The sequence below is a fragment of the Anarhichas minor genome, unplaced genomic scaffold (genome assembly GCF_050575085.1).
Source record: "Anarhichas minor isolate MPS153535 unplaced genomic scaffold, ASM5057508v1 ptg000021l, whole genome shotgun sequence".
Lineage (NCBI taxonomy): Eukaryota > Metazoa > Chordata > Actinopteri > Perciformes > Anarhichadidae > Anarhichas > Anarhichas minor.
In genome coordinates, this window is record NW_027466467.1 from 1,855,047 (window position 1) to 1,865,225 (window position 10,179).

The following is a 10,179-nucleotide window of genomic DNA, read 5'->3' on the forward strand; positions in this document are numbered from 1 at the left end:
CTCAGTTCATATTCTGGAAGGGAGCCCTAGAGAGTACTTCATCACATTTTCTCCTCTGGGAGGGAAACCCTAGAGGACTTCATCACATTTTCTCCACTAGAAGGAAACCCTAGAGGGTACTTCATAATGTTTTCTCCACTGGAAGGAAACCCTGGAGGGCACTTCATCCCGTTTTCTCCACTGGAAAGAAACCCCAGAGGGCAGTTAATCACGTTTTCTCCACTGGAAAGAAACCCCAGAGGGCAGTTAATCACGTTTTCTCCACTGGAAGTGAACCCTATCGGGCACTTCATTACGTTTTCTCCACTGGAAGGAAACCCTAGAGGGCACTTCATCCCATTTTCTCCAATGGAAGGGAACTCTAGAGAGCACTTTATGATTTTCCCCACTGGAAAGAAACCCTATAGGGCAGTTAATCATATTTTCTCCACTGGAAGGGAACCCTAGAGAGAAGTTAATCAAGTTTTCTCTAATAGAAGGGAATCCTAGAGGGCACTTTATCAGGTTTTCTCCACTGGAAGGGAATCCAATAAAATTCTCAAGGAAAGTTAAAATGGAACAAGAAACAGCAGACAATATCATAGCTGTGCTCAAGCTATCAAGGAACAAAGCTCTTCAATTGGTCTATTGAGCAGCTCTAATGTCTTTCTCTTGGTGAATTACTAAAGAATGTGGAACTTGCGCTAACTTGGTCTGCATGAATCGGAAGAGGAGGTGAGAATGAAGGTGATCGTCATTCTGTCAAAATGTTGCTCCGGGCTTTAAAGAGACATTTCTAGAAGTGATTGATTTGGTTCCTGGGCTTGGAAGAAAACACTGAGCAAAAGAACAAGTCCCAATGTCATCTTTCGTTTCCTATGAGACATTTTTGGTCTCAAAGACGGCCAAACACTCTAAATACCTGAGGAAAAGAATTCTCTGCTTCAAGGAAGATCTTACTCCAGAGGATTGAGAAAAACTCAACCGACCATGGCCAGTAATCCAGCAAGCCTGTCGAGAAGATTGTTTACTTTGTCGGAGGAAGAGCCTTTGTGGATAAAGGGATATACCATCAACCACCTCTCCGGCTGTGACCTCACCATCTCCGACCATCTAGCCATCATCATGGAGATCGACATCCCAATCCCAGAACCCAAACTCACGCGCACCATCACTCTCCGAAATATCAAGTCTGTCTGCCCTTCATCCCTGTCAGCCTGTCTCACTGAAAAATTCTCCACACTCTCCCCCTCCTTTAGCCCCTCCCCCTCAGACCTGGTCAACCTCTACAATAACACACTATCCTCCTGCCTTGATCAGCTTGCCCCTCTCAAAACCAGAACTGTCTCATTCACCCACACTGCTCCCTGGTTCACCCCTGAACTCCGCCTCATGAAATCCCGGAAACGCAGACTAGAGCGACTCTCCAAAAAAACCGGCCTCACAGTTCATACCCTGGCGTACAAGGAACACATACAGCAATACAAACTGGCTCTAAACTCTGCTCGCTCCACCTACTACTCTGGCATCATCCGCTCTGGTTCCACCAACCCCAAGGTCCTCTTTTCCACAATAAACAAACTCCTCAAACCTATGGACAATCTCTCCCACTCCTCCACAGCAGAGAAATGCAACTCCTTTCTGACGTTCTACAAAGCTAAAATCGACACCATCTACAACCAACTGGCCACTTCCAGCCCTGCTTTGTCCAACCCTGTATCTGCAAATCCTCCACTAACTGACCGGTCACTCTTCCGATTCTCTCTCATCTCCCCCTCGGATCTCAATAAATCACTCTCTGGCATGAAGACTCCGACCTGTGACCTCGACCCTATCCCTTCCACTTTAGTTATGGCCTGTCTCCCGGCCCTCCGCCCGCACCTCCTCTCTGTCATCAACTCCTCCCTGTCTACTGGCTCCGTCCCTCCCGCCCTCAAACTCGCCTCAGTCACACCCATCCTCAAAAAACCTGGCCTTGACCCCGACATTCACAACAATTACAGACCCATCTCCAATCTCCCTTTTCTGTCTAAAATACTGGAACGCATTGTTGCCCATCAACTGAAAACTCACCTGGACTCAAACCAACTGTATGAACCATTTCAATCCGGATTCAGATCTCATCACAGCACAGAAACTGCCCTCATCAAAGTCACCAACGATCTCCTCCTCTCCTCTGATGAACACTCCCTCAACATCCTGATACTGCTCGACCTCAGCGCAGCCTTCGACACCATCAACCACTCCATCCTCCTTTCACGTCTTGAGTCCTCCCTCCACATCACTGGCACAGCCCTCTCCTGGTTTAAATCATACCTCTCCGACCGTGAACAGTTCATCAGCATCAACAAATTCAAGTCTGACACAGCCCCAGTCTCTCAAGGTGTCCCCCAAGGTTCAGTACTCGGTCCCCTCCTCTTCATCCTCTACCTGCTCCCCCTTGGTGACATCATACGCCACCATGGTCTCCAGTACCACTGCTATGCTGACGACACCCAGCTCTACATCTCCACCAAATCCATCACCCCCACCATCCACTCCACCATCACCAACTGCCTCACAGATAAAAAAAAACCTGGATGCAAGCCAACTTCCTCAAACTCAACACCGACAAATCTGAAGTCCTCATTATCGGCCCCAAATCATTTAAACAATTCCCACCACAACTTCTCCCTCTGCATTGATGGCATCACTGTTCCTGCCTCCACACATGTCCGTAACCTCGGGATCATTTTCGATCGAACTCTCTCATATGAACGCCACGTCAATCAGATCACAAAAACCGCCTTCTTTCATTTCAAAAACATCGCCCGTCTCCGTCCCTCCCTCTCCTCCGCAGCCGCTGAAACACTCATCCACGCCTTCATCACCTCTCGACTGGACTACTGCAACAGCATCCTGTACGGCTCACCCACCAAAATCATCAATAAACTACAATACATTCAGAACTCAGCTGCCTGTCTGCTCTCCCACTCCCGCACCAGAGACCACATCACCCCAGTCCTTCAAAACCTCCACTGGCTCCCCATACAGCAAATAATCCAGTTCAAGCTCCTCCTCATCACCTACAAAGCCCTCCACAACCTTGCCCCTTCATACCTTTCGGACCTCCTGTACCATCACACTCCCAACCGCAACCTCAGATCTGCCGACGCCAACCTCCTTACCCCCCCCTACTCTGTCCAAGCATCGGACCTGGGGGGACAGGGCCTTCTCCGTTGCTGCCCCCTCCCTCTGGAACTCCCTGCCCCAACACCTCAGACATTCTTCGTCACTCGCCACTTTCAAAACTGCACTTAAAACTCACCTATTCAAATCTGCTTTTAACCTCTAAAGTCAGTCATGTATGTTTTCTTTCTTTCTTTTCATGTTTATTTTATTTTATTTTATTTTTTTCTTACTGTTATGTCGTATATTTTGTTCTTATTATAAATGCTTCTATTGTTTCTGTTTTTTAACATGTAAAGTGTCTTTGAGTGCCTTTTAAAGCGCTATATAAATAAATAAAATAAAATAAATAAAATGTATTATTATATTGACTGTCTATTCAGTTTCAGCTACAGGAGGATGAGTTCTGCTTTCTGCATATAACAAACTTTTACAACTCAGGTTACAGTGATTATAGTTCTGTTTTATGATGTCTTATATTAAGCTCTGTTTTAGTTAATGCTCAATGTCAGAGATACATTAATAAATGAAAGGCATTGTTTCTTCATGCAAAAAACTTTGATGCAGAGTTTTGTCTTTCAGCAGGAACACCAACTCTTAAAAACAAATTCAGCAGGAAGATCATCCTCACTCAAGCTGACCCATATGAAAGAAAGACAACTTTCTTATGATTGGTTTTATGAATGAGAGAGGCTTAATTGATGTATAAAGAATCTGCAATCCAAACTCTTAAGAATTTACCTGTAAACAACAAGTCTGGATCTTTAGAGTCAAGAATAGATCTTTGGTTAATCTCTGAATCCTTATCCTACTTGCATTGCATAATTAAAATTAATCCGTCAACCCTAAAGACCATAAAGCCATTCTATTGATTTTGAATATAATGTCATCAAATATAGTAAATAAAAGTACTCATGCTTACTGGACGGTCAATAATTCACTTTTACTAAATTAGTCTCTAAATCTAATTATTCAAAATAAGATAACTGAGCACCCAAAAATGGCAGGAAGTGAACATTATCAATGGGAAGTACTGGGAGCTGGAGGAAATTGTGCTGAGTGGATTGTTATTTTATTCAATCATCACTACATTGCATGCAGTATTTAACAATAAATAAATAGATGTAGGCCTACATTCAAATAAAACAATGCATGGGATTTGTCCTGATATTTCTGACTTTTCCGACGGCAGCTGAATGCAGCAGGACGTGTGTGTGTGTGTGTGTGTGTGTGTGTGTGTGTGTGTGTGTGTGTACGTGGTGCCGTAGAAGAGAGAAAACAAAACAGTTTCGGTGGTCTGAGGTGAGTTTCAGCTCCGGCCGATCATCAATCCGCTTTTTCTCTCCCCGCAGCGGGCTCACCACCACCGGGCTGCAGGCGAGCCGCTCTGTCGCGGTTACTCACCCGGAGAAGGAGCGCATTTATCCCGCTGTGGAGCATACGATAACCTGCTAGCATGTTTAGCACTGGGCCTGTTTAGAGGAGGGTGCACACAGCGGGGGAACCTGCAATTTGAGCCGGAGGAGGGACTGTTTTATGAGTTTATCCCCGAGCGGAGACCTCCGGCTGGTGGCCGCATCTAGCCGCCTGATAGCTGCGTCAGGCCGGGGGTAGTCCGGTCCTCGATGGTCCCTCATCAGCTACTCTGTGACAACAGAAAACACCTGAATCATCAGAGGATGTTATCACACTGCTGCTGTAAATAAAATGTTTAGCTGGAGAACATTGTTTGATTAAGTGATATCAGCTGGTCAACAACAAAAAAAAGTTGAATTTAATCATTAAATCCTCCTGTGATCAGATAATCTGTTGTGGACCCACAGAATGTTCAGTTCAGTTCAGTTTGTACCCAACAGAAAACACCTGAGCACCTGAACTCATCACATGTGTATTATGTCCTCTAGTTTTCTAGTAAATCGTGAACAAACATGTTCATGTAAACAGTGTGAAGTGATCGACAGAAGACAGAGGAGACATTTACACTGTCTCTGTCTGTCTCTCTCTCTCTGCCTGTCTGTCTGTCTGTCTGTCTCTCTCTCTGCCTGTCTGTCTGTGTCTGTCTCTCTACGTCTCTGCCTGCCTGTCTGTCTGTCTGTCTGTCTCTCTCTCTCTCTCTGCCTGTCTGTCTCTCTCTGCCTGTCTGTCTGTCTGTCTGTCTTCTGTCTATCTGCCTGCCCCAGCCGTTGCAGAGGTGATGAGCAGTAATGAGTGTTTCGGTTGTGGCCGCAGTGGTCACTGGGTGAAGAACTGTCCGAGCGGCGGGCGAGGACGAGGGAAAGGTCGCGGAAGAGGCAAAGGTGAGCTGTTATTTTATTATATATTATATTTTATTTTATTATAATACTATGGTATGAGCCCCTGAGGTATTTTAGTTTTAAGAAGTGAAGTGCTGAAATACATAGTTACTTTCTACCTCTGAGCAGATTAATGAATGAATTTAGTTTTAGTACTTTGTGTTGAATGATAAACAAAGATATCTTTAGTAAACATTACACAAACACTTTTAATCAGTCTGTGTGTGTTCGTGTGTTTCAGATCTGTTCTGTTATCGATGTGGGGAACTCGGACACGTCGCCAGAGACTGTGAAAGGACTGAGGACGGTGAGGATACACACGCACACACACACACACAGTGTCCAACAGGACTGACTTTCTTTACTAACTCATGACCAACACTTCACTAACCCATGACTAACACTTTACTAACCCATGACTAACACTTTACTTACCCATGACTAACACTTTACTAACCCATGATCAACACTTTACTAACCCATGACCAACATGTTACTAACCCATGACCAACACTTTACTAACCCATGACCAACACTTTACTAACCCATGACCAACACTTCACTAACCCATGACTAACATGTTACTAACCCATGACCAACACTTTACTAACCCATGACCAACACTTTACTAACCCATGACCAACACGTTACTAACCCATGACCAACACGTTACTAACCCATGACCAACACTTTACTAACCCATGACCAACACTTCACTAACTCATGACCAACACTTTATAACCCATGACCAACACTTTACTAACCCATGACCAACACTTCACTAACTCATGACCAACACTTTATAACCCATGACCAACACTTTACTAACCCATGACCAACATGTTACTAACCCATGACCAACACTTTACTAACCCATGACCAACACTTTACTAACCCATGGCCAACACTTTACTAACCCATGACCAACACTTTACTAACCCATGACCAACACTTTACTAACCCATGACTAACACTTCACTAACACATGACCAACACGTTACTAACCCATGACCAACACTTTATAACTCATGACCAACACTTTACTAACTCATGACCAACATTTCACTAACCCATGACAAATACTTCACTAACCCATGACCAACACTTTACTAACCCATGACCAACACTTTACTAACCCATGACAAATACTTCACTAACCCATGACCAACACTTTACTAACCCATGACCAACATTTCACTAACCCATGACAAATACTTCACTAACCCATGACCAACACTTTACTAACCCATGACCAACACTTTACTAACCCATGACAAATACTTCACTAACTCATGACCAACACTTTACTAACCCATGACCAACATTTCACTAACCCATGACAAATACTTCACTAACCCATGACCAACACTTTACTAACCCATGACCAACACTTTACTAACCCATGACCAACACTTTACTAACCCATGACCAACACTTCACTAACTCATGACCAACACTTTATAACCCATGACAAACAGTTCACTAACCCATGACCAACACTTCACTAACTCATGACTAAAACTAAACTACTCTATAACTAACCATTTCCTAACCCCTGACTAAAATTAAACTATTCTATAACTAACCGTTTCCTAACCCCTGACTGCTATCGTCCCTGCAGCCTGTTATAACTGCGGCAGAGGAGGTCACATCTCCAGAGACTGCAAGGAGCCCAAGAAGGAGCGAGAGCAGCTGTGCTACAACTGTGGGAAGGCCGGACACATGGCCAGGGACTGCAACCATGCCCACGAGCAGAAATGCTACTCCTGTGGCGGCTTCGGACACATCCAGAAATGCTGCGAGAAGGTCAAATGCTACAGGTAAACTCACAGCCACAGGTGAACTAACAGCCGCAGGTGAACTAACAGCTGCAGGTGAACTAACAGCTGCAGGTAAACTCACAGCGACAGGCAAACTCACAGCTACAGGTAAACTCACAGCTACAGGTAAACTCACAGCTACAGGTAAACTCACAGCTACAGGTAAACTCACAGCTACAGGTAAACTCACAGCTACAGGTAAACTAAGGCCATGTCCACACTACTCCGTTTCCATTTGAAAACACGTATGTTTTGCTACGTTTACACTGAGCGTCCACACTACGCCGGCGTTTTCGAGCACCGAAAATGGAGGAGTTTGAAAACGCCGGGGTTGCGTATTCATGTGGACGGTCGAAAATGGATAAGTTTGGAAACGATGACGCCCACACCTGCGTTCGCTACTTGATTGATTCTTAGCAGTCACGACGTGTCCTTCCCTGATTCGTCACACCCCTATCACGTGATCTTTCCCGGAAGATCACAAACGACAACATTGATTACCGATCGACTCCCAGGTTAATTCAACATGGACAACTGATTACAGGTGTTGCTGACCTTGTTGTCTTTACTAGCAGCTGTTGTTCAGTTAAAGTCTGCATTTTTGCGGAGGAAGCAGCTGTTATTGGAGCGATTAGTGAGCGGCGGGACCAGCGGGGTTATCAGCCCTACGGAGCGGCCGTCTGAAGTCACGGTTAGCTGCTTTAGGGAGGGTGACGGACACAAAACGGAGGACTTTCCTGTCCTTATTAATGCTAATTTTGTTCTGCACAACTATTGTGAAGTCCGCAGATAAACTATAAAGGAACAAAACATGAATTGCTCTCCAGTAGACAGACTTCAGCCACCAGCAGAGCTACGAGTGAGAACAGACAACAACGAAACCGAGAGGGAACGAGTGAGAGACGTGTGTTGACCACATTTATGGACCCATAATCTAGTAAACCATTATATGTAAGTGTTCATTTTAAAGTAAATTTGATGTGAGAGAGAGAGAGATAGAGCAACACCTGCAGCGCTGTAACTAAGTCTGAAAAATAAAACTTCTAAAACTTTCCACGAAATGTGTCTGTTTGAGTTTATAGAGGAAGATTTTATGTATCACGTGAATAGTCACGTGATATTCGTTTTCAGGCATTTTAGTCTGGACGGAGATCATTTAGAAAACGATGCTGAAACGCCGTGTGGACGGAGTAGTTGTGTGGATGTAGCCTAACAGCTACAGGTATCAGCTACAGGTAAACTATCAGCTACAGGTAAACTAACACTACAGGTAAGATAATGCCACAGGTGAACTAATACTACAGGTAAACTAATGTTAAAGGTAAACTTACAATTACATGTAAAGTAATACTACAGGTAAGCTAACAGCTACAGGTAAACTAATACAGCAGGTAAACTAACTGCAGTGGAGGTAAATAAAGCAAAGAAGTACGGTTCAGTTTAGTTTTGAGTCTCTTCAGTGTTGTTGTACTTGCTGGTTCCACAGTGTTCGCATTGTTAGCATTGTCAGCGGTGTTAGCAGTGCATGTGTTTGCCGCAGGTGTGGGGAGATCGGCCATGTTGCGGTGCACTGCAGCAAGGCGTCGGAGTTGAACTGCTATAACTGTGGGAAGTCGGGTCACCTGGCCAAGGAGTGCACCATCGAGGCCACCGCCTAGCCACCCTCACCCTCTTTCATCTCTTCTTTCTTTCTCTTTATTAATTTCCTGTGATCCTCCTCTTGTCATTGGCCCAGAGGCCTGTCAGTCAGCCTCACAGCAGCCAGTCAGAGCAGGCGGAGGAAGGGGAAGGGACGGACACTAAAAAAAACTAAAAAAATGAATGAGAAAAAACTGAGTTTGTGTTTTTAGTTTGTCATGATATGCAAAGCTTTGTTTTAGAGAGAGTAGAGTGAAAAAATAAATAACATGTGTGTGGGGGTGGGGGTTAACTTTATTTTCTTGTTCTGGACAAAACCCAGTTTGTTGAAAGGAATGTGATTGGCCCCGCCTCCATCAAACAGCCAATCACCTTGTGAGTCTGGACACTTTATTAACACAAAGGGAAACAGATGAGCCAATCAGGTCACAGCAGACAACAGAAGGAACGTTAATAATTCATAAATTAAAGGTGCATTTTGTTGCTTTTTGGACCAGACGGATCGCCTCACCGATGAAGACAAAAGAGTAATAATTGAAAGAAAAAAATAACAACACAATTTTAAGTCTGAAGAGAGAATGTTTTCACAAGAACATCCAAATGTTATTTTTGTATATCACTCAGAGCTACTGTAAAAATGTAATTTGGTTGTACTGCAGACTGTAAATTTAACTTGAGAATAAAAAATATGAAAGAGGAGAAAGACGATGGAGCCGAGACGCACTCTTGTCTGATCAATTTATTTCACAACAACAAAACGACATTTCAGTAAGGATTTATTTAACACATCTGTCATTTACAAATTAATGAATTACCAAGATACTTCCTGAAAGGAACTATTTTATGTATTGAGGCTTACTCATTGTTATCAGTAATTTAAAATAAGGAGAGTGAGCGAAAGCTTTGATTGAATGAGTTTAAAGTAAGACATAAATATTTAAACTTTCATCATGCCGAACTTTAATCATGTTTTTTTCTTTTCCTGGAAGAAATGAGCTTCCATAGTAATTGGGAAGTTTGTTCCTGCAAATTGTAAATACATATAAATAGTGCAAAGACATATATTTTTTTATGTATTCTTTATTTTATTAATTTAAATGAATTAATTTGGTTTTATTTTATATTATTGTTATTTTATGTTTTCTATTTTTTTGTATTTACATTTTTATTTGTATAATAATTTTAGTTCGTTCATACGTTCATCTATTTTATTTTCATTTTATAACTTTTATTTTATATTTGTATGTATTTTGGTTTAGATATGTGTGTGTTTATTTGTA

At 43.1% G+C, this 10,179-nt stretch overlaps 1 protein-coding gene across 1 annotated transcript; it reads left to right on the plus strand.

Annotated features, from left to right (window-relative positions):
* The first annotated feature begins 4,405 nt into the window (after nt 1-4,405).
* On the plus strand, nt 4,406-10,161 carry cnbpb (CCHC-type zinc finger, nucleic acid binding protein b). The gene is made up of 5 exons (XM_076095946.1): nt 4,406-4,449; nt 5,328-5,444; nt 5,683-5,748; nt 7,063-7,261; nt 8,802-10,161. The coding sequence occupies exons 2-5, from the start codon at nt 5,342-5,344 to the stop codon at nt 8,917-8,919; spliced, it is 486 nt and encodes a 161-aa protein (XP_075952061.1). The 5' UTR covers nt 4,406-4,449; nt 5,328-5,341; the 3' UTR covers nt 8,920-10,161.
* Nucleotides 10,162-10,179: the final 18 nt, after the last annotated feature.